Source organism: Mustelus asterias, chromosome X (genome assembly GCF_964213995.1).
Source record: "Mustelus asterias chromosome X, sMusAst1.hap1.1, whole genome shotgun sequence".
Taxonomy (NCBI): domain Eukaryota; kingdom Metazoa; phylum Chordata; class Chondrichthyes; order Carcharhiniformes; family Triakidae; genus Mustelus; species Mustelus asterias.
Genome location: NC_135834.1, coordinates 13,351,875 through 13,377,241, shown reverse-complemented (window position 1 = coordinate 13,377,241; position 25,367 = coordinate 13,351,875). Strand labels below are relative to the sequence as shown.

The 25,367-nt window shown below is 50.1% G+C and overlaps 1 protein-coding gene across 1 annotated transcript; it reads left to right on the top strand.

Annotated features, from left to right (window-relative positions):
- The first annotated feature begins 529 nt into the window (after positions 1-529).
- On the top strand, positions 530-7,252 carry dnajc22 (DnaJ (Hsp40) homolog, subfamily C, member 22). The gene is made up of 3 exons (XM_078201108.1): positions 530-615; positions 2,346-3,382; positions 4,289-7,252. The coding sequence occupies exons 2-3, from the start codon at positions 2,540-2,542 to the stop codon at positions 4,466-4,468; spliced, it is 1,023 nt and encodes a 340-aa protein (XP_078057234.1). The 5' UTR covers positions 530-615; positions 2,346-2,539; the 3' UTR covers positions 4,469-7,252.
- Positions 7,253-25,367: the final 18,115 nt, after the last annotated feature.

Here is a 25,367-nt window from a genome sequence, read left to right as displayed (position 1 = left end):
AAAGGACTACGTTTTAACTGATTGCATTTCCCAATCCCCATTTTTGATAGGTATCGCATGACAGGGAAATTCAACCATCAAGATGATCTTAGATTTTAAATAACTTGATGTAACAATCCACCCAGAGTAGAGATAAACAAAGGTGCTCTAAAATAGATGAGGCCAAACTTCAGAAATCTGCTATCCAGGAAGGCTATGATTTACTGCTCATCTCCGAACATCGAATGAGCATGTCAATTTTACTTAATATTTAAATAGATGATTTTTGTTCTTGCACTAACAACATTTGCACTCAAAATGCAATTTCTTTTAAACTGAAACTTAAATCAAAGGTTACATCTGAATTGCCTTGATTTTCTGACTTGGTTTGAAGGTCACACTAATTAGGATTATCATTGAGATTGGCTCTGTTCATTCACCTGTATAGTGTCTTTAGCATTAGTACCTTGTGAGTTAATATTCTACCGTCAGTGAATTCAACTCAGCTGTTGTAAAATGCTACTTTGGAGTTTATTGTAATTTTGCGCAATAATGAACGACTCTGAGTCAACACAGGGTGAGTCCTCAGAGGGCAAAAGTCCTCTGGATCTAATCAGAGACTAACTCCATTGCATGGTAAGCATATGCTAAAATACCTCTTTATTTTAAAGTTATCTCTCTTACTACATTGGTTTCTTGAGACTTTCTAATAAATGTTCTTAAATTTGTCATCTTTATGCAAATGAAATAAGACAAAGTTTATGCTTGAAAAGGGTAAATTTATTCTCTTAAAATTGTAAGCCAACCATTTTCATAAACTCCTGAGACAAATCTGCCTGGGAATCTGCTGTTTAAAGCTGTATGCTGCTAAGTCGGAATCCAGATCACACTGAGATGGCACAGTAATGTTATGTTGAAATCGGTTCCTTTTTCAGGCAAGCACTCTAATTGTATATTGCAAACCAGAGAAATCTGTAAGCAGCAGCAATGTAATAGAATCTTGTTTTGTGTAACATGTTGCAGCAAAGAAAAAACGTATTTATAATCGAGTTTTCTGAGGGAACAGTTGCATCATTGCTCCAAATGGTGGAGTACAGTTCACGTCCACATTGTGGTCAGGAGGATGGTGGGAACGTACTCTTACATTTTATGGTTGTTGTACACTCACCATGCTGCTTATGAGGTGATCTGTGAACCTGCAATCTGCCTATTGAGGGATCAAACTCACGAATAATTATTTCCTTGAGGTGGGTAAAGTATACAGGATATCTTTGGAGTCAAAGCCCAGAAGGAAAGAAACAGTTCGGACTAATATTCTTATTTTACTGATGTTCCATTTAAAGTATACAAGACCAGTTCAGGCCAGCATTCTTAGTTCCCTGTTTTACTGTTTTTTCCTTCTGGGAGTTCAGAACCAAGATAACTCTCTATGGCAGACTCAGTAACCTGATTCCTAGCCAAGACGGTCTACAGTACTCTATCGAAACCAATTGATGATTAACCAGCCAGCATGGTTCAATAATGGAACCTGGAGGGGTTTATCCATCACTATGGGCAGGGGTTCTGCCCACTTAGCTTCAGATAACACTGTGAGCAAACACCCTGATAGATAAGCACTCCTGGCTGAAAAAGCAGTGGAAATTTTACCAATGCTCTGTACTGCTAACTTGTGTGATTTTAACAAACTGAATTTCAACAGTATCCCTGAAACAATTAGAACTCCTAAAACATGAGCTCTGTCAAACTGTGACCAAAATGTCTTGATTTATGCAAGGATGGCACTCTCTAAAGGAGAGTTTTTTTTATTCATTCATGGGACATGGGCGTTGCTGGCTGGCCAGTATTTATTACCCATCCCTAGTTGCCTTGAACGGCAGTTAAGAGTCAACCACATTGCTGTGGATCTGGAGTTACAGATTTCCTTCCCTAAAAGACATTAGTGAACTAAATGGTTTTTTCTGACAATCGACAATGGTTTCATGGTCATCAGTAGATTCTTAATTCCAGATCTTTTTCATTGAATTCAAATTTCATCATCTGCCGTGGCAGGATTCGAACCCGGGTCCCCAGAACATTAGCTGAGTTCCTGGGTTAATAGTCTAGCGATAATACCACGAGCCATCACCTCCCAGATGTATGAGCTCCAGCCTGAGCATACAACAATTCTACGTGGTTTTCTCAGTAGTTTGGTCTAAAAATTCTTAAACATAGTGATGGGTTCTACTGGAGACTGGTCAAAAAAATATTTAGCAACAAGTTGTGTATTTTGGGATGTTGTCAAAGAATTTCCTTAACTCTGGAAGGAACATATGTAGCTCTGACCATAAGTTCAGTGGTAAATTCTTGTTTTTATTCACTTTCTGCAGATCAGATAAAATGAAAATCTAGGCTAAAGACATGCTCCAAAAATGGACTCAAACAATAATAATGGACTGATCCATCATATCATCTGATGAATTTTTAACTTATTAAAAGGAGACTGCAATAGAAACTCCCTAATCCATAGCAAACAGCGAGTCTCAATAGCAGCATTTGGTGGTATCTCATTTCAACCTTGAAGATGGCAAAGAGTCTGCTGATCACTTATGTCCTTTGGTCATTTGGTGGACCTTTGGGTCTCCATCACATCTACCTTGGAAGAGACAGTCATGCATTACTATGGATGGTGACATTTGGTGGATTTGGAGTAGGATGGATTAGGGAATTTTGGCGACTACCAAAGTATGTGCAAAATGCAAACATGCACCACAGCAAGATCCAAAGAAAAAGAGATCTAAAACCATCAATAAGCATTGTCCGTGTTTTGGGCCAAATTGCAGTTGGGGTTTATTTTGGTATTGTTGCTCTTATAAGTCTATCATCATTAAATAGTTTCTACATCATGGCATTACCACTTGCAGTCACACTGGGCGTTCACCTTGTAGCCAATGTTGGTGAGGAAACCTCCAATTTAAAGACAACGATAATGGCTTCATTCATTACATCCCCAGTGTTCTATGGAAGACCCATTGCAACTATACCCATCAGTATTGTTGCCAGTATTACCTCTATACAACACCGTCACTACAAGACTCCAGGTCACACAGAAGACAACCTGAGCGTGCGACTCTACAGACTAGGTCTAGCTTGGCTGGCTTTCACATTGCCAATTTCTTACTGTGTCTTCCACAATACCACAGTCACAGTTACATACATCGCGGACACCATCAGCCTTATTCTAGACTCAGTCCGAATATTCCCAATGCTCAGTGGTGTTCTTGAGTCCACGTTCCTCCTTCCATACCACACATGGAAGCTGTTTATTGGTGGGGCTGGATTAAGCTATGAATACAGTCATGAGTGGGAAAAGCTACTTGCATCTATCTCCGCCATAAGGACTGAAAGAGAAAGGTTAGCTTATGAGGTAATTATAAACAAATAATTCTATTTGATCCAGACTGCAGTATCTTCCTCACTTCTCTATCTGCTCTTCCACCTCCTCCCCAACATTCTTACCGACTTCATACTAAAGCCTAGAAATTCAAGCACACCTGAATGGATAGGCCTGAAATGCACACAATACTGGGCCTTGAGCCTGATTATTATGGAGCTGGGAATCAGACTCCTGCAATGCCGGGAACTGGCATCAGGTAAATATTTTAAGAGGACCTCAAGATGTTGGGGAGCAAGGGGTATAGTGATCATATCAGGTGGATAATGCAATTGGACAGGGTGGGTGGTGAGCAAAGGCTGGGATTGGGAAAGGGCAGGAGCCCATTTTGTGGGACTGTGGGTAGCAGCGATGATCTGGTGGCTACTATGGAAGCAGGGGCTGGCAGTGCCCATGTGGTTCGAATGTGGGGCTAAGAGAAGTCCTCCTGCTCCTCATTCACAGGTAAGTATATTTTAAATATTTATCTTGTTGATTGCGACCTACCGTAGTTCTTTTAAAAACCGCCTGCGTATTTTCCTCTGCGATAAACAGTCCATTAAAAAAGACAAATTTTCTCAAATCGCAGTTTCAAAGATGTACATTCTTCTGGTCAACTGTTAATCACAGAAGAGTCATTCTCCCATTTTTTAAGAAGAATTTCAACTACCCTCGCTCAGATGTGTCCCTGGGTGAAACATCTGGCATCTTCTTGTTGAAGTTAAGAAAAAGTATAAAGTATGTGTGGTGCCATTTTCCTAATCCTGGATAGATCCTCCTTAGTTTTGTAGGGGACAAAAGGTGATTGTAAGTAATGCAATGGCATAGCTTAGACTGCATACAGGCCTTGTTGAGTTACATATTTCTAAATGAGTATTTGTCATTTTTTTAAAAATTCAGGTGTTGGGATTACACGAGGAAGCAACCTTAGAAGAGATCAACAAAAGCTATAGAGAGCTGGTGAAACGCTGGCATCCTGACCACAACAGACATAATTTAGATGAAGCAGAACAACAATTCCTTGAGATCCAGGCAGCATATGAAGTACTTGCAAAAAACAAGCAAGGACAGACACGTTAAAGCTGCAGAACCATTCACAAAGTGTCAGTGTAAACTGGTTTTTCACATTATGATTGTTTCCAATACAGTACAAGTTCGCTAAAATTGTGCACCTTAAACTACCTATCATTGGTCATTATTCTTTAACTTACCTGGAGTTTTTATGCTTCATGTGTATTAAAGCACCCTACAGAGGTAGCATTCAGTTTAAGTCAAGATAGTCAGATGAATGTGATCACCCAGGGTTCTTATTTACAATTGCCCAGATTTAATTCATTCACCAACACTATTAAGTTGGCAGGTTAAGATGTTTCCTCTCCCAAACAGGAGATTCACCCTACCAATTAACACCAACCTGACAGGAACATCTGCTTTGGAGCCTAGGCCAACTCTGAAAATAAGCAGTAGGTGGGAGTCTTTATATTGAACACAGCAAATTATACATTTTTAATACATTTTAAATCTGAAGTTTTAAGATGGCTTTCATTTTTATTAGTGAAATTTTTAATTGAAGGTTGACTTTTTAAGGCTTTTCATTAATACAACAACAATGATTTGTGGGTGGCACAGTGGTTAGCACTGCTGCCCCACAGCACCAGGGACCCAGGTTCAATTCTGGCCTTGGGTGACTGTCTGTGTGGAGTTTCCACATTCTCCCCGTGTCAGTGTGGGTTTCCTCGGGGTGCTCCAGTCTCCTCCCACACTCCAAAGATGTGCAGATTAGGTTGATTGGCCATAGTAAATTGTCCCTTAGTGTCCCAAGATGGATAGGTTAGGGGAATTAGCGGGGTAAATATGTGGGGTCATGGGGATAGGGCTTGGGTAAGATGCTCTGTCAGAGTCGGTGCAGACTCGATGGGCTGAATGGTCTCCTTGTGCACTGTAGGGATATGATTCTATTTATAGAGTGCCTTACTGTGTCAACTGTGGCTCGGTGGGCAGCACTTCACATCCGAGTAGGAAGGTTGTGGGTTTCAGACAGCTCCAGAGACAAGCGCAAAAGTCTCGATTGACACTCTGAGTGCAGTACTGAGGGAGTGCTGGACTGTTGGAGATGCCGTCTTTCAGACAGGATGTTAAACCAAGGTCCCTCAGGTGGTTGTAAATAATTTCATGGCACTATTTTGAAGAAGAACTGGGTAACTATCCCTGGTATCCTGATCAATAGTTATCGCTCAATCAACATCACTAAAATAAATTATCTGATCATTACACATTGCTGCTTGTAGGAGCAAATTGTTCGCAAATTAGCTGCTGCATTTCCTAAATTATAACAGTGAACACATTTCAAAGAGTACTTCAGAGACTGTAAAGTACTTTAGGACTTCTTGAGGTTGTGAAAGGTGCTCTATAAACAAATGTCTTTCTTCCATTTAGAAAAACGTCCCAAAATGCTTGAGACAGACATGGAAAAAATGGGCACCAACATATTTCAATTATGCTATAATTGGTAAATATTTTGGTGTTAAAATCTTTGCTAACAGACTGCAAAATGAGCAAAACAATTATCTTTCCTTTACAACATTTGTCCAGACATTGACATCAAGCAAACCTGAGTGACATTTCCCTTCTGACAATTCAAAGTGCTGAATGTTGACATTTTCTCAAGTTATTAGCAAATTAACCACCCCCAACTTTACTAATACCTTCCCAACCTCAGTTTCCACTCCAAAGTCCTTAAATGTATTGTCACTTTCCAAATCCATGCCCATCTTCCTCACAACTCCATGTTTGGACATCTCTAATCAGATATCAGGATGAACTTTCGCTCCTCGCCCTTCTTGGCCTGTCTGCAAGCTTTGATGTGGAGATGCCGGCGGACGTGCAAGCTTTGACACAGTTGATCACATAATTTTCCTCCAAAGTCTTTCATGTAGCTAAGTGGGACTGTCCTCACCTGGTTCACACTTACCTATCCTGTCATAGGTATAGAGTTTCCTGCAATGGATTCTCTTGTCATTATGCACGGTTACCTCTGCAGTTCCTTTAAGGACCTATCCTGGATTCCCTCCTATCTCATCCACGTGCTGCCCCTCAACGACAGCATCTGAAAACACAACCATAGGTTCCATTTGTACCTTAATGATATGCAGCTTGACTTCACCACCACCTCTCTCAAATCTTCTACTGCCTCTGTGTTAGCTGACCGCTGTCCAACATCCAGTTCTGAGTGAGACACATTTCCTCAATTAAACATGAAAAAGATCAGAGTTCTTGCTAGGAACTCTGTTTAAATTTCCAAAAGACGGTGTCAGCTACCCTTGGGAAACTGCTCCCATGCTTTTTATTACTGGAAAATTGTGCAAGTAAATCACAAATATAGAAAAATATAAAAATCTGATCACAAATGGATAGAAATCTAATGCACTGACATGGGATCCCTTCACTGATCCTAAATTAAAATCTTACATTACTACACTGAAAGGTGGTGTTGCTTCGAGATCAATTTTGACAATGGATTGACGAGAACTACTGTGTCGATCAATGGAACAGATTTTTTCAGAACACACAGAATGGTTGAAAAAAGATTCTGTATTTTGATGTCATGCTTGGATAAGGTGAATGGGAAGTGGTTTTACATTTTAGAATTCTTTATTTACATCTGTCTGGAATTAACTGTATTGTTTTGTAACTTTTATTTTGCTTAGTCTATTTGTCAGCTGTGCCAAATTAATCTTGTAAGAAAATAGAGTTTAAACCTGTGATTATTATACAATTCCAAACAATCTGGTCATTTCCTCTTTCCATCTGTATATATTATCCTGTTTACATCAGAACTGAGTCTGCTCAATGTCATAAATTTTCTCGGCCAAAATTATTCACCTAATGACAATGTGAATAAAAAACATGGTCCAAAGTATCCGAGCAATATGTGCAAGCCAACACCATACTCCAGCAAGGCAACACTTAGGTAACAGTTTAACATGAACTACATATCACTGTGTATAATTTTTCAAATATGTTTGCTTGGACATTTTGTCTGTAGCATCAGAACAAATTGCTTCACCAACAGTACATATGAATATCAGATTGTATAAAGCGCCAATACTTTTTGTTGGTCATGACGCAAACTAAATGCACAGTGTGGGGGTGATTTTACCATCGAGTTGCGCCCGTTTTTGGGCATACAAATTTGGTAAAGACTGGCGTGAGGCAAGGAGCGTGATCTGTGCCCACCTCCGCACCGGCTCACACTTTACCAAGGCCCGAAAATGGCTGCAATCGGGAACCCGTCCAAAACGGGCGCAACCATTTAAATAATTTTGCATGGATTTCAATACAATTAACGAGCTGCACGCCTCACTTTACCGGCACGTCTGCGTTTACCACCACGTTCGCCCAATTGGGAATCGTCCTGGAACAGACATGCTCGATAAAATTCTGATTCGGGCGTTCCATCAGTGAGGGTTAGTGAGGAGGTAAGTGCCTACCATCGGACAGCTCCGTGCTGCTCACAGGGGTCCTTTCGTGGTGGCCATGGTCCGTTTCAGGCTGGGAGGGCTCTGCGAGTGTGTTGGGGGTGGGGTGCTGTTGCTCAGCAGGGTGTTTGAAGTCTGATTCACAGCACAGACCCAGGTCTCAGCACTGACCTCGGGTCTTGTGGGTACTGCTGGGTCCTAGTGCACTCAGCACTCTTCCAGCTGAAGGATGTGCACAAAGCCCTTGGAAATTTCACTGCTGCAGCCTCAGAACTTTTCAAGCAGCAATGTCTGTGCTCACTACTGGGGGGAAGATGGTGGGGGGAGCTGTGTTGGTGGGGGGCATGTGGGTGGGGAATGACGGGGCTGTGTTGGTGGGGGGCTGTGGGTGGGGAATGGGGGCTGGGTTGGTGGGGGTGTGTGGATGGGGAATGGGGGTGTGTGTTGGTGAGGGGGCTGTGGGTATGGAATGGGGGGTCTGTGTTGGTGGGGGGCTGTGGGCGGGGAATGGGGGGTGTGTTGGTGGGGGGCTGTGGGTATGGAATGGGGGGTCTGTGTTGGTGGGGGGCTGTGGGTATGGAATCGGGGGGGTCTGTGTTGGTGGGGGGATGTGTGTGGGGATGGGGGAGTGTTGGTGGGGGGCTGTGGGTATGGAATGGGAGGGTCTGTGTTGGTGGGGGGCTGTGGGTGGGGAATGGGGGGGCTGTGTTGTGTGGGGCCTGTGAGTGGGGAATGGGGAGGCTGTTGGTGGGGAATGGGGGGTGTGTGTTGGTGGGGGGTGTGGGGAATGGGGGGGGGGTGTTGGTGGGGGGCCTGTAGGTGGGGAATGGGGGGCTGTGAGTGGCAAATGGGGGTGTGTTGGTGGGGGCCTGTGGGTGGGGAATGGGGGGGTGTGTTGTTGGGGAGCTATGGGTGAGGAATGGGGAGTGTGTGTTGGTGGGGGTCTGTGGGGTGAGGATTGGGGGGTGTGTTGGTGGGGGTCTGTGGGTGGGAAATGGGGGGGATGTTGGTGGGGGCCTGTGGGTGGGGGGTCTGTGGGTGGGGAATGGGGGGGCTGTGTTGGTGGGGGCCTGTGGGTGGGGAATGGGGCGTGTTGGTGGGGGGGCTGTGGGTGGGGAATGGGGGGCTATGGGTGGGGAATGGGGGCTATGGGTGGGAAATGGGGGTGTGGGTTGGTGGGGGTCTGTGGGTGAGGAATGGGTGTGTATTGATGGGGGTCTGTGGGTGGGGAATGGGGGGGATGTTGGTGGGGGCTTGTGGGTGGGGGGGCTGTGGGTGAGGAATGGTGGGTGGGCTGTGTTGGTGGGAGGGCTGTGGGTGGGGAATGAGGAACTGTGGATGGGGAATGGGGGGGTGTGTTGGTGGAGGGGCTATGGTGCGGAATGGGGGTGTGTGTTGGTGGGGGGCCTGTGGGTGGGGGGCTGTGGGTGAGGAATGGGGAGTGTGTTGGTGGGGGTCTGTGGGTGGGGAATGGGAGGGATGTTGGTGGGGGCCTGTGGGTGTGGGGGGCTGTGTTGGTGGGGGGGCTGTGTGTGTGGAATGGGGGAGTGTGTTGGTGGGAGCCTGTGGGTGGGGAGTGGGGGGGGGGGGGGGTGTTGGTGGGGGCCTGTGTGTGGGGAATGGGGGCTTGTGTTGGTGGGGGCCTGTGGGTGGGGAGTGGGTGGGGGCCTGTGTGTGGGGAATGGGGGTCTGTGTTGGTGGGGGCCTGTGGGTGGGGAATGGGGGGGCTGTGGGTGGGGGGGGGTGTGGGTGGGGAATGGGGGGGGCTGTGGGTGGGGGGGGGTGTGGGTGGGGAATGGGGGGTTGTGTTGGTGGGGGGAATTGGCAGTATGGGCAGTGAGAGTTGCTGGGCAAGGGGCAAGCAGAGTTCCTTAACCTCTCCATGTGCTTCTCTCCTTCTCCAAATCCACCCCCTCCCTTTAGAGTGACGAGATGGCTTTTGCGATGCAACCAATCGATCTTGCTGTTCTTTTGGTTGCTGCTGGAGCTGAGGAGGAGGAGCAGGAGGATGAATTACGGGCACAGGAGGCCCAGGCCTTACCACTCGCAGGAGTAGAAGGTGAGGGCCACCAGAGGCAGCAGGTGGCCGCTATTCACCCGGGGCGGTGGGGGGGGGCAGGAGAAGGAGGGAGCAGAGACCCCAGCACTTCCGACACGAGTGTCGTTTGAACAAATGTCGGACACTGTGTGCCACCAACAGCTCTGAAAGGAGACAGTGCAACACCTGTGCCACTTGTTGCAGGATGTGGCACCTCAGGGCGGGGGCACCCATTCTCAGAGCTCTGAATTTTTATGCCACTGGCTCCTTCCAGACCCCCAGCAAAGATGCATGTCACAGTCAGCTGTCCACGCCTGTGTCAAGGACGTTACGGATGCCCTGTATGCCCGGGCTGGCCAGTATATTAAATTTCACCTGGAGGAGGCCCAGCAGGAAGCTCGAGCTGCAGGGTTCGTGGCCATTGCGGGGCTGCCTAATGTGCAGGGGGCCTTCGACCGTACCCACGTCGCCCTCGAGGCCCCGCTGCAGAATCCATGAAGATTTGTCAATAGAAAGGGGTTCCACTCCCTAAATGTCCAATTGGTTTGTGACCACAAGATAAACATCACGCACGATTGCGCGAGTCACCCCGGCAGCGTGCATGACTGCTTTATTCTGAGGAGCTCAGACATACCGGAGGCCTTTGAGGAGGAGCCCAGTCTGCAGGGATGGCTCGTGAGTGACATGGGTTACCCGCTTCGGACTTGGCTGATGACGCCTGTGTGGCGGCCCGGTATAATAAGGCCCATGTAGCCACCCGCTCTATAGTGGAGAAGTGCATAGGGCTTCTGAAAATGCGGTTGAGGTGCCTGGCCCGCTCTGGCGGTGCCCTACAATACAGCCCCCTGATTTCTTCCCGCATTGTGGTGGTGTGCTGTGTCCTTCACAACCTGAAGCAGCAGAGAGGAGACATATTGGAGGAGGAGGTGAATGCGGAGGCTGACCAGCCGGGCATCGCTGGGGAGGAGGCCACCCAGCAGGAGGAGGAGGAGGAGGAACAGGAGGAGGAAGAGGAGCAGGATGAGCACGCCGAGCAACACCACCCAGGCACTGGAAGACTGGCAGCTAGAATGAGGCATGCGAGGGCGGCTAGGGAGGCCCTGATCACCAGGCGCTTTGCTAACTAGGGGCCTGTGTCTGTGCATGTGGGTTCCATTCCACCCCCCCAAAATCCTACTATCTCCTGCAACATTGTAACACCAGAGTGGTGGGCCTGGGTACTCTGTGTTGGCGAGTTTTTGGCAGGCAAGAGGGTGATGACGACTTGCTAAGCACCATTATGATGATGCCCTGGTGCAAACTAGTCTGACCCCTACCTGAGCACCGCATGCACGCTGGCACCTGGACTCACGTCTGTGTCGTGGGTGAAGGATCAGTGAACCTCCATAGAGGGCCCGGGGCGGGTGGGGTGGGGGAGGGGAAGGAATCACTCGTGGGTTCTGGGGAACCAATGGCTTCAGTTTGTCAGTGGCACAGCAATGAGGGGCCTCCCCAACTGACATCAACATGAAGGATCTCTCCGGTGACCATCAAGGGAAGAGGATTCCTGTTCGAGGAAAATCTGAGACAAATTAGTCACAGGTGGGTGGTGAAAAAACATTTATTGATTACAATAAAACGGTGTAAATAATAAGTTCTAACATAAAAACGTGTGAACGGAAAACGTTAAGGTGCGTAAAAATTTATCTAACTAGTGCAGCCCTTCAGCCGTGCCATCTTAGTGCAACTATAACTTCCTAACCTTATGTGGCCTACCACTACGTCTTTGTGTCTCCCCAGAATGTACATCGGAGGTGGAGGGAGCCAGCTGCCTATCTCACCCCGTGGCCTGTGATGCGCTTGGTGGGCATCCTCTGGAAGGCCTGGACCTTGAGGGCCATGGCCGGCTTCCAGGTGTCTGGGACATTTCCATGACACCCTCTTCATCCGGCTGCCTCTGAGATGCCCCGGTGTCAGGAAGGAGGGGCGGGGGAGTCAGAAGATGTAGCCACAGCCACAGTCTCCTGGCTGGAAGGCCCCGGCATGGGCTCGAGCCCTTCCTCCTCCCTTGGGCGTCCTGTGGGCCCCTGGATCACTCCATGGGACGGCAGTGCTTCTGCAGTGAGCTCCAGAAGCTTCAGCATCACCTGGCCTTGCCAGTTCTGGAGGACCACCTGCGTCCTACCCTCTGGTGGTCGAGCCCTCTGCGATGGCCACCAGAGTTGGGGGCCACCAGTCAACGGTAGAAGCAAGTGCCCTCTGAGACTGGGCCATGCTCTGCAACCCCTCAGCCATGGCCCTCTGTGACTGGGCCACATTCTCAAGAGCTGCTGCCGTAGCCCGCTGTGTCTCAGCGCTGTCCCGCTGGGTCTCGTGCAAGCTCTTGAGCCTCTCAGCCATGGGCCGCAGAACCTCAAGAATCCTGTTGAGTCCCTCAGCTGTGGCCCTCTGGGACTCAGCTACGGCCTGCTGTGACTCGGCCATCACTTGGAGCCTGCCACTTATGGTGAGGATTCCCTGTCCCAGGCTTTCCACCGCGGACGCCACCCTTGCAGTGTTGGCCTGGGAACCACGCAAGACAGGCCATAGCTGGTCCAGCTGAAACCTTTGGGACTCGTCCCAGCAGCCTTGCAATCGGTCCAGTGTGGCTGTCAGTCTCTCCTGCATTCCCTGGCTCTGTTGCTGCATCTCCAGCAGCTGAGGGAGAAGTAATCTCAGAGGCCCAGTATGTAGCCTGGGGCCAGCTGAGTCCTCGCCTCCGGCAGGCCCCCATGTACCAGAGGCCTCGGACGTTCCCTCCTCCACCTGATCTACATTATCAGATGTGTCATACTCACCAGAGAGTGACCCAGAAGCCTCACCACTAAATGGACCCACCAATGTGTCAGTATCTGGGATGGTGAGTTGTGACGTGGAAGCTGATGCCAAAACGGTGCCACCCTCAGAGGTCCCTTCACCCATATCCTGCAAGAACACGTCCGAGGTGTCTGGGGCAGGATGGGCGGGAGCCGCAGTGAGGGCTGTGATGCCAGATAGCCCCGGGGCGTCCGGATCTGTCCCTGCAACACAGGACACAAGGTTAAGTGCAAGGGAGGGAGAGGAATCTGAGATGCAAAAAACCTGATTCACATTTCTCCATTGAACTTAGAACAAAACACAAAGAAGATTACATCACAGGAACAGGCCCTTCGGCCCTCCAAGCCTGCAGCGGCCATGCTGCCCATCTGAATTGTAACCCCCTACCCTCCCGGGGACCATATGCCTCTATTCCCATCCCATTCACGTATCTGTAAAGACACCCCTTGAAGGTCACTCTCATATCTGCCTCCACGACTCCCCCGGCAGCGCGTTCCAGGCACCCACCACCCTCTGTGTAAATAAACATGTCCTGTACATCTCTTTTAAACCTTCCCCCTCGCACCTTAAACCCATGCCCCTAGTAATTGCCTCAAATTGAGTGGAGGAATGACAGGTGCTCACTTGTCCTCTCTCGCGTGTCATGGTCGGTCTTCTCCTGTGGGGACAGAAGGAGCCCTGAAAGAAATGGTGGTGTGTCTCCTGTAGAGTATCACGGGGTGGTCCTCAGAGGGCAAGCGCAGTGATACTCTTGGCGGGGGGGGGGGGGGGGGGGGGGGGGGGAGAGAGGAAGGAGGTGCTTGGGGTCAGGGACTGGAAGCGTGCAAGGTGCTGGGGATGGGGGGATCTGTGGGTGATTTGGGGGAAGATGCAAGATGGGGTTAAGCACTCACTCTTGCTGCCCAGATGAGGCCATTGACCTTTTTGTGGCACTGCTTTCCTGTTCTGGGGGCCAGTGCCATGACACTGACTGAGGTACCAACTGCCTCCCAGGCTTCATTGCCGTCATCCCCCGGGTCTGCATCCTGCTGGGGGGGGAAGAGGGTGTCCCGCCTCGCCTCTGCAACATCTTGCAACCTGCTGAGATCGCCCTCTGTGAACCTGGGTGCTGGCCTCTTGGACATTTTATCCTGCACTGCCTGCCTCCTTGTCCATCCTTGGGGTTTTTATGGAGCTGCCCCTTGTTACGGCAGATCAGCTGCAGGCAGTTTGGCAGAGCATTCCAGTGAGTTAAATGAAATTTGCTTGTTAGCATTGAGGGGAAGGCAAGTGAGCACTTGGGTGGGGGAGGGGGAGGGGAATCAGTGCCTCTGTGATAATTGGAGGTAGGGGAGAGAGAGGGAGGTGCCATACAGTGATCGGGGTCGGGGGAGATAGGGGCCTTGTGCAGGTGGGTCGGAGTTGGGGGCTGCTGCCACTCTGCCTGCGATCGCTGGGGGGGGCGGGGTGAGGGGGCCAGGATCACTCTGCCTATGACTGGTGGGGGGGGGGGGGGGGGGGGGGGGTGCTGGAATCACCCTGCCTGCGATGGGTGGGTGGGAGAGGAGGGGGCGCTGCCACTCTGCCTGCGATCGGTGGGGGGGAGGAGGGAGGGGGCCGGAATCGGTCTGGGTGGCAGGGGGGTGATCAGATAAGGGGGTCAGTAATGTTGTGGGGGGGGGGTCCAGTGTCCGTGGGGGTGCCAGGGGAAGGCATTAACTGGCTCAGGAGGGATGTGGCAGGTGAACAGCATTCTTTTTTTTTCTCTGTGCATGCGCAGTTGGAGGCTCCGATCGGAGCTGCTGGGTTTTGGGCACGTTAAGCCCCACCCACAGGTTTCTGCAGTGAGAATCGTACTCGTTGATATTTTTGCAGACAGAGTGCATGTGGGGGGGCCTAAAAACGGCCCAGAAGACGGATCTGAAACTCTCCCAGTTTCAAGGCTGCCCAGCACTTAGAAAAAAATGGTAAAATAGCACCCTATGTGTCCATATTAATTGTCCTCCAAATACTATATGTGTTTCCACTAGAATTGAGCAATCCATCTGCACTCCACTTTCACAGAAAGCACTGGCTTGTCACTGGATGTCTTCTGCACTTTCAAAAATATTACAAAGCCCGGGTGCCATCTGCTGGTAAGCAAGATACATGTAAGCAAAAGTTCTTTAGTGGTGGAGACAACACATGCTCTTCTACCATATACCTTAATATCTAAGGAATTCAACTGGTCTCCCTTTCCCTTAACGGTTCAACAATTTTATCTGCTGGATAGTTGAACCGTGCAGATCAACAAGGTCCCAGATTTGATCTCTGGCTTATCCTATGTTAGCTGATGTCGACCAAAGCAGCAGCATTCTGGGTGCCTCAATTAGCCTCAGGGTTCCTGGATTAAGTAGGAGGAAAAAACATCAGCCTGAGTTTCCCATGCATGAGGAGGGGATCAGGCATGGCTAAGGTGCTCTCTATGGTCAAAGATTTTGCCGACACTGACCATCAAGGTTTAATGACACAACTACAAATTTGCATTTGTATAGCATTTGTAATTATAGTAAAATGTCCCAAAGTGCTTCACAGTAGAGTCATCAAACAAAATTTGACACTGAGCCACCTAAGGAGATAACAGATCAGATGACCAAAGGTCTGGTAAAGGAGAAAGGTTTTAACAAGTGTCTCAAAGGAGGAAAGAGATTTAAAGAGGCAAAGAGGTTTAGGAAGGGAATTCTGGAGCTTAGGGCCTCGATTTGGAGCAGCACGGTAGCACAGTGGTTAGCACTGCTGTCTCACAGCTCCAGGGAACTGGGTACGATTCTCGGCTTGGGTCACTGTCCGTGTGGAGTCTGCACATTCTCCCCATGTCTACGTGGGTTTCCTCTGGGTGCTCCGGTTTCCTCCCACAGTCTGAAAGACATGCTGGTTAGGTTGATTAGCCATGCTAAATTGCCCCTTAGTGTCCCTGGATGTGTAGGTTAGAGGGATTAGCGGGGTAAATTGTGGGGGTGTGGGGATAGGGCCTGGGGTGGGATTGTTGTCGGTGCAGACTCGATGGGCTGAATGGCCTCCTTCTGCACTGTAGGGATTCTATGATTAGGTCAGATGATCAAAAGCTTGGCCAAAAAGGTAGGTTTTAAAGGCAGTACGGTGGCACAGTGGTTAGCACTACTGCCTCACAGCGCCAGAGATGCAGGTTCAATTCTGGCCTCAGGTCACTGTCTGTGTGGAGTCTGCACGTTCTCCCCGTGTCTGCTTGGGTTTCCTCTGGGTGCTCCGGTTTCCTCCCACACTCCAAAGATGTACGGGTTAGGTTGATTGGCCGTGCTAAATTGCCCCTGCTAAATTGCCCCTTAGAATCAAAATGGTAAAATAGCAGCCTAAGTGCTGGGCGGACTTGAAACTGGGAGTGTTTCAGATCCATTTTCTGGGCCGGTTCTGAGGCGCCCCCATATGCATTCTGCCTGCCAAAATATCAGCGATTCCAAATCGCGCTGCAGGAGCCTGTGGGCGGGGCTTAACGCGCCTGAAACCCTGCAGCTCCCATCTGCATGCGCAGAAATAAAATAGAATGCTGCTCCCCTGCCACATCCCTTCTAGGCCAGATAATGCCTCCCCCTGGCCCCCACGGACATTGCCCCCCCCAACATTACTGACCCCCTTATCCCCCCACTCCCTCGCCACCCAGATCGATCGTGGCCCCCTCACCCCAGCAATCACAGGCAGAGTGGCAGATGCCCCCTCTCTCCCCATAGCGATCACAGGCAGAGTGGCAGCGACCCCCTCTCCCCCCCCACCAATCGCAGGCAGAGTGGCAGCGACCCCCCCTTCCCCCAGCGATCACAGGCAGAGCGACAGCTGCCCCCTTTCCCCGCACTGATCACAGGCAGAGTGGCAGCTGCCCCCTCTCCCCCCACAGCAATCGCAGGCAGAGTGGCAGTGGCCCCCCTTCCCCCAGCGATCACAGGCAGAGTGACAGCTGCCCCTTCTCCCCCCACAGCGATTGCAGGGAGAGTGGCAGTGGACCCCTCTCCCCCGACAGCGATCGCAGGGAGAGTGGCAGCGGCCCCCCTTCCACCCCCACCGATCACAGGCAGTGTGATTCTCCCCCCTTCATCTCAGGCAGAGTGATCCCCCACATTCCCCCCCCACCCCAGACCCACCTGTACAAGGCCCCCCATCTCCCCCTGACTCTGATGGTTGCATGACAACTCCCTCTCTCTCCCCTGCCCTCAATCATCATAGAGGCACTGATCCACCACCCTCCCCATCAGCACACCTGCAAATGCCCACTTGCCTTCCCCTCAATGCTAACAAGCAAACAGCATGTAACTTGCTGGAATGCTCTGCCAAACTGCCTGCAGCTGATCTGCCATAACAAGGGGCAGTTCCATTAAACATCAAGGATGGACAGGCAGGCAGGCAGTGCAGGAAAAAAATGACAAAACGACCAGCACCCAGATTCACTGAAGGCGACCTTGGGAGGCTGCTGGACGCGGCAGAGGCGAGGTGGGACATCCTCTTCCCCCCAGCAGGATGCAGACCCAGGGGGGGTGACGGCAGTGCGGCCTACGAGGTAGTTGCCGCCTCGGTCAGTGCCATGACACTGGCCACCAGAACAGGGAAGCAGTGCCGCAAGAAGGTCAATGGCCTCATCCGGGCAGCAAGGGTGAGTGCTGTACCCATCTGGCATCTTCCCCCAAATCACCCCAGATCCTTCCACCCACACCACCCTGCATACTTCCACCCCCTGACCCCCAAGCACCTCCTTCCACACACCCCCCGCCTAAGGGTAGCACTGTGCTTGCCCTCTGAGGGCCACCCCCTGATACTCTGCAGTCACACCATCATTTCTTTCATGGCTCCTTTTGTCTCCACAGGAGAAGACTGACCATAACACCTAAGAGAGGGCGAAGACAGGGGGTGGTGAGCCAGATCTCTGCGTCCTCACCCACTTTGAAGAGCGGGCGCTGGAGCTGTCCAGGGAAGGGGAGATCCAGGCCGTCAGCAACAGCAAGGTCAGGCTGAAGTCAAGAAGTGAGCACCTGTCAATCCTCCACTCAATTTAAGGCAATTTCTAGGGGGCATGCGTTTTAGGTGCAAGGGGGAAGGTTTAAAAGAGATGTACAGGGCATGTTTATTCACTCAGAGGGTGGTGGGTGCCTGGAACTCGCTACCGGGGGAGGTCATGGAGGCAGATACGAGAGTGACCTTCAAGGGGTGTCTTTACAGATACGTGAATGGGATGGGAATAGAGGCATATGGTCCCCGGAAGGGTAGGGGGTTACAATTCAGATGGGCAGCATGGTCGCTGCAGGCTTGGAGGGCCGAAGGGCCTGTTCCTGTGATGTAATCTTCTTTGTGTTTTGTTCTAAGTTCAATGGAGAAATGTGAATCAAGTTTTTTGCATCTCAGATTCCTCTCCCTCCCTTGCACTTAACCTTGTGTCCTGTGTTGCAGGGACAGATCCGGACGCCCCGGGGCTATCTGGCATCACAGCCCCCACACACCCTGCCCCAGAGAGCTCAGACGAGTCCTCGGAGGATATAGGTTGAGGCCCTGTTCCCCTGTATGTCGGCATGAAACACACCCCCTTGATTTTTTTTTGGCAGAGTGTCGTAAGATCTGGAGAGAAAACCAATCAGTCTCTCTGGAGAGAAACACGTAGCAGACATTTGTTTTGTGAAAATTCCATCCAGAATGTCGATTCTTTTCCCAATTTCTTTCTGCCTTGAAGATACTGACTTCTTCCATGGTTACAGCTTCACTGATGCAGATCATCATCCCTCACCCAAGTGGATATTGTTAATATGATCCATGCCGTTTAGTCAAATTAAAACAAATACACATTGGGCGGAATTTTCCGCGTGCCCCCATGGCATGTTTCACTGCGGTGGAGGCGGCCCACCATTGGCTAGCAGCGGGATCAGAAGATCCCATACTATCAACAGAGTTTCCCATTTTCTGCACCCCCGCCACTGGGAAACCCGTGATGGGGGTTCGTCGTCAGCGGCACTGGAAGATCCTGCCGGCAAGAATAGCCAGAAAATTCCAAACATTGCCTTTGTTTGCTGGACAGAGTTTATTGACATAGCTTACAATCAACACTACTTACCTCCCAGTGTCCCAGCTATCCCCATTTGTAATTGTTCCTATACTCATCACTGGTTTAACAGTGTACTTAACATTAAACCATAACAATGTAATTAATAAAACCTGAATGGATTTTATTCATATGTGAGGCTGATCCAAACTGTTTACAACCTTTGCGTCACATTTGAACTTCTACACCAGCATTAAGACGATTTCCTCTGTAAAATCACCCAACTCTGCCCCTGCCTTTGCACATCTACTGCTGAAACCCTTATCCATGCCTTTGCTATCAGTTGACTTGATTAGTCCAATGCACTCCTGGCTGGCCTTCCATTTTCCACCTTCCATACATGTTTCACGCCACTCCACCAGTGAGGGGCTGGTAAGATCAGAACTCGGAAACTCGTTGGCACATATTGTGCTCTCTGGATTTTGAGTACATGCCGCCATTCCCGCAGATGGACAGTGCGGGCTCAAAATTAGGAAAAAAACCTTTTTAGACAAAATAAATCCTTTTATAGAATGTGAGCATCACTGGCATGGCCAGCATTTGTTGCCCATTCCTCACTGCCCTTGGTGGTGGTGAGCCACCTTCTTGAAACTAATCTGTCAGTGATTGCCTTTATCATTTCAGCGTACGTTTTAAGGAAATTAACAGTGGATTATGTGGGGGCGATCTTCCCATAAAAATTTTAAGTGTCAAAACAGTCTAAAAACCGGGGTGGGAGTGGGGGGTTGGTGGGGTGGGAGGTGGATAAGATAAGGTGAAAAGCGAAAAATCTGTTTTGTGCCCAGTTTCTCGCCTCTCCCAATCATACCAGCACTGTTTTGCCGGCTAAATTAGCTTTGCACACAGCAAGGGCACGAAGCTGATTTCAATATTAATGACATTACTTAAATGTCATTAGTGAGTCCCGAACGCTATCGTCCAGGACTCACTTGCACTTACTTGCTCACCAGTCAAGGTCCTCACCAGCAAGAATCGCAGCTAGTCTCCGTCGGCAGAGACCAGACGTGATGCCTCGCCAGTGGGATTTGAGGCCATTGCAACCCCTAGGTGGTCTGGAGCAGGGCTGGGCAGTGCCCTCTGGGCAATGCCAGCCTGGCAGTGCCCACTGGGCACCCTGGCAGTGCCCACTGGGCAGTGACCTCTGGGCAATGCCAGCCTGGCAGTGCCTACTGGGTGCCAGGGCCTGACAGGAGTGAGGAGGGGAGGAGGCAGAGATGTGGAGCTCCAAAGTGGGGCGTGGGAAGGGAGGAACTCTGCAGGATGGCAATCGGGGATGGGGGGAACTCTGCAGGGTGGTGATCAGAGGGGGGGAAGGGGTCATGGGTCCCGATGTCTGGGTCTGGGGAGGGAGGGGGGTGTTCCCTATGTCTGTTTTGGGGGTTGGGGGGGCGGGGTTAAACGAGATCTGTCATTACACTGGGTGATCAGGGCAGCTGCACAATGGCACACCAAGAGCTCAGCAGCCAGCTTCACCAGCGAGATTAGGCTGCACTACTCCCCCTACTGGTGAGAATCACATCCTGGCTCTTTTTTTGCACTAAGATCCCTAAGATTACAACTCGCAGCTTGCTCAAATAACCAGTGCAATTATCTCCCCTTTTTCCACTCATTTAGCACTTAGAATCTTTCTCGCAAGCTCACGCCTAAGTTATTGCACCAATAAATGTTATTGCACCCAACTAATCTGTCTGTGATTCGCCTCCCACAGGTATGACTGTACCCACAAGGACTCAGAGTGTTGTTCACCACAGGAGAGGCCCTTCAGCCCACCAAGTATGCAATCCCCTTTTCCCAACGCCTGTGTCAGACCCCTAACTGGCATGGGATTCCAAGCTCTAATCCCAAACTGTCCCATCAGTAGGTGCCCTGGTAGTCTCACTGTGTCACACAACCTGGCATGGCATCCCCAGCTCCCGCTGGACCCTGGAACAACCCAACCCACACCCAGAGCATTGAACTGGACAGTTGAGCCCCCGACCCTCATTCAGACGTGGGCCCAGGCGCTAGTGTGCGGTCATAGAACAGGTAGGAGTCAGACATGTGGTTCCGGGGCTGCATCACAGTGTGCCACATAGCAAGTCATCATCACCCTCCTGTCTGAACCAGTAACTCGCTAACACGGCCAACACAGGCCCATCCCCCTGGTGTGATGTCAATGGGACCCAGGCGGGTGTGTGGGCAAGAGATGAGGGGAGAGGGTGGTTGCTGGCTCCAAGGGATGCACATAGGAGGTGGTGGATCGTATGCCCCCTAACTGTAGAATCTTGTGGCGATTAGTGCCTCCCTCGCTGCCCTGTTGGACCCTTGCCACCACATGTCCTCCAGCCCCCAGCTTCTCCTAGGCCGCCTCCTCATCCGCATGGGCCCCCGCCTCCTCAGGGGCATCCACCTGGTCGCCCTCCTCCTCCATGAAGCCTCCCCGTTGCTGCGCCAGGTTGGGAATGCAAGCAGACCATCACGATACAAGAGACCCATAGGGGGCTGGAGGGCACCGCCAGAGAGGTTCAGGCAGTCGAACCGCATCGTCAACAGCCCAATGCACCATTCGACAATGGACCGGGTGGCAGTATGGGCCTCATTAAAATGGGTCTCCAAAATGGGTCTCCACATTGGTCTCTGCCTCCGCACTGGCGTCATCAGCCAAGCCCTTAGCAGGGAGCCATTATCCCCAATGTACCATCCTGGCAGCCTGGACAGGTCTTTGAAGACCCCGGGGATGTCAGAGCTCCTCAAGTTGAAGCTATCGTGCACGCTCCCCAGGTAGCATGCACACATGCACATGACATTCATCTTATGGTCGCACATGATCTACACATTCATGGAGTGGAACCCTTTCCTGTTTATGAAGTGCAATGCTTGACATTTTGGGGACTGCAGGGCGACATGTGTGCAATCGAAAGCCCCCTGCACATTCAGCATCCCGGCAATGGCGGCAAAGCCTGCAGCCCAGGCTTACTGCTGGGTTGGCCCACGTTGAAATTGATGTCATGGCCTCCTTGGGCGAACAGGGCACTCATCAACTCACGGACACACTTGTGTGATTGAGGACTGGGAGATCCCACAGAGGCCCCCGCTGGAGGTTTGGAAGAACCCGGTTGTGTAAAGGTTTAGGGCCGCCGTAATCTTCATCGCCACCGGGAGCGGGTGTCCCTCTGTCCCTGGAGGTGACAGGTCCTCAAGGAAATTACATAGGTGCTGAGCCAGAGCCTGTGGCGGCACATGGCATCTGTCAGCTCATTCAAGAACATGTAAGACCTGAACTGCCGGGGCCTCTGTCTCCTCTGTGCCCTGGGCTGATGCGCGCCCGTCTCCTGACCCCAGCCAGTGACTTCCTGCTGCAGTCTCTAGCCCAGGTTGGCCTTGCAGTGCATGGCCGTCTCCTTCATCCTCCTCCTCCTCCGCTGCAGCCACAAGAATGACTGCCAGGTCTATTGGCTCCATGCTGAAATCCATCTTTGCTCTGGGAGGCCCAGTACCATGAGCCACCTCGACGGGTTGACGACAGTCACTGCACCCTCACCATGGGGGCACGGAGAGCATACGGTGGCTGTGCCCATCGGGAATGCTTGAAACATAGGCATGGGTGCACCCACTTGGATGTCTGGTTCAGTGGCTTCCAGCTTGCAGTTCAGACAGATGGTGGAGAAGCACCCTCATGACCAGCACGAGATGAGTTCCTATCGAAGGCACCACTGCAGAGTCCATGCAGTGTGAGGAGCCACGTTAACACATGCAGAGCTCCCTTGATTGGAGCAGCATGATGTAGGTGTTGCTTGTTTCTGTTCGGGGGGCCTGGGTTGGGATGTCAGCAGTCAGCCAGAGAGTCTGTCCAGCAGACAGATGGCAGGGTAACCATGGTGACATCAGTGGGTTAGGGGTCGATCTCATATGCAACCCCTCAGGGGTCATTCAGTGGGCAGGGGGAATGCACACAACAGGAGCCCCAAGCCAGCGTCGACCCCCAACGGTTGGAACCCCAGACCAGCACGAGCTCCCTCAAGCCACAGCACTCATGTAAGCCCTCCAACCCACACCATGGCCACGGCTGAGATGTCCACCTGCATCCTGGAGGTTGGTGCTCAGTGGTACTCACTTCCTCACTTACCTTCGCCACTACTGGGCCTGAAACTTACATGTAAATCAGCTGTAATTCTCGCTGGTGTGACCGCTGACCGACGAGCTAGTTAACGTAAGTGATGGGGAGCGACTGCGTGCTGCACTCGCTAATTATATTGAAATGCATTCAAATACATGCAAATTGATGTCTTGCCCATTTTGGGTGAGAAGCTGTTCACGCCAGGAAAAAATGGCTGGTAAGATGGTAACCGAAGTGAAATCAGGCAGAACGAGGTGGTAAGATCTCGCCCATTATACATTTATATACCCAGAATGTATAATGAGCATTGGAATGCTTGCTTTATTTTACTCATGATCCTGTCCTTCCTTAATTAACAAGATTGACTTTCATTCTGAGCCAGTTGTCAAGATGTACTCGCAAAAAATCTTAAAGCACTTCTTACCATGCTTTAATTTGACCATAGTCCATCAGTATTTGACGTAAATGGTTACAGCTGGTCTCACTCTACATTTACATAAGATCACAATCTATTTGGATCAGGATGTTTGAGTTACGCACCAAAGAAAACAACAGGATATTTATCCTACTGTTGATAGTTGTACCACAGCTGTATTGTTCAACTTGTGAGATAACACACAAGATATATTTTTCACCTTTTGACTATGTGTGAAAATGTTCTATCACACTGTTGATTTCAGCTTCAATTGCTTTTCTTAAAGAAAACACAAATGGAAACTATTATGTGTTACAGAAGCTAGTGGAGTTCAGAATCCACCGTTAGCCCATTGTAACATGTGACATATTTACGCAAAGTACTGTATCTTTAAACAGATGGAGTGGACTGGTATCCATGGACACAGCTGACATATATATGGTATAAAAAGAAAGCAACCATTTGCACTTATCTGGCACCTTAGCATGCACTCAACACACCCCAAAGCACTTCAGATACAATTAGGGTTGCCAACCCTCCCAGAATGGCTGGGAGTCTACTGGAATCGGCATCAATATCCCGGTGGCCTAAGAAAGCATTCTGAATTATTGGAATGCCGTTTACTCAGTACAAATAGAAACATGGAAACATAGAAGATAGGAGCAGGAGGAGGCTATTTGCCCTTCGAGCCTGCTCCGCCATTCATTACGATCATGGCTGATTGTCCAACTCAGTAGCCTAATCCTGCTTTTTCCCCATAACCTTTGATCCCGTTCACCCCAAGTGCTATATCCAGCCGCCTCTTGAATACATTCAATGTTTTGGCATCAACTACTTCCTGTGGTAATGAATTCCACAGGCTCACCACTCTTTGGGTTTGGGATGGCACGGCGGCACAGTGGTTAGTACTGCTGCCTCACAGCGCCAGGGACCTGGGTTCAAATCCGGCCTCGGGTCACTGTCCGTGTGGAGTTTTCACATTCTCCCCGTGTCTGTGTGAGTTTCTTCCGGGTGCTCCGGTTTCCTCCCACAGTCCAAAGATGTGCGGGTTAGATTGATTGACCATGCTAAATGGACTCTAGTGTCAGGGAATTAGCAGGTAAATGTGTGGGGTTACGGAAATAGGGTCTGGGTGGGATTGTGGTGGGTGCAGACTTGATGGGCCGAATGGCCTCCTTCTGCACTGTAAGGATTCTATGATATTCTATGAAATGTCTCCTCACCTCCGTCCTAAATGGTTTACCCTGACTCCTCAGACTGTGACCTCTGGTTTTGGACTCACCCACCATTGGGAACATCCTCCCTGCATCTACCCTGTCTCGTCCTGTTAGAATTTTATAAGTCTCTATGAGATCCCCCCTCATTCATCTGAACTCCAGTGAAAATAATCCTAACCTAGTCAATCTCTCCTCAAACATCAGTCCCGCCATCCCCGGAATCAGCCTGGTAAACCTTCGCTGCAGTCTCTCGAGAGCAAGAACATCCTTCCTCAGAAAAGGAGACCAAAACTGCACACAGTACTCTAGGTGCGGCCTCACCAAGGCCCTGTATAATTGCAACAACACATCCCTGCTCCTGTACTCAAAACCTCTCGCAATGAAGGCAAACACACCATTTGCCTTCTTTACCGCCTGCTGCACCTGCATACTTACCTTCAGTGACTAGTGCACAAGGACACCCAGGTCCCATTGCACACTCCCCTCTCCCAATTTACAGCCATTCAGTTGATAATCTGCCTTCTTGTTTTTGCTTCCAAAGTGAATAGCCTCACATTTATCCGAATTATACTGCATATGCCATTGATTTGCCCACTCACCCAATCTGTCCAGATCATTCTGAAGGATCTCTGCATCCTCGTCACAGTTCACCCTCCCACCCAGCTTGGTATCATCTGCAAACTTTGAGATGTTACATTTTGTTCCCTCATCCAAATCATTAATATCTTTTGTGAATAGCTGGGGTCCCAGCACCGATCCCTGTGGCACCCCATTAGTTACTGCCTGCCAATTTGAAAAGCATGCATTAATTCCTACTCTTTGTTTCCTCT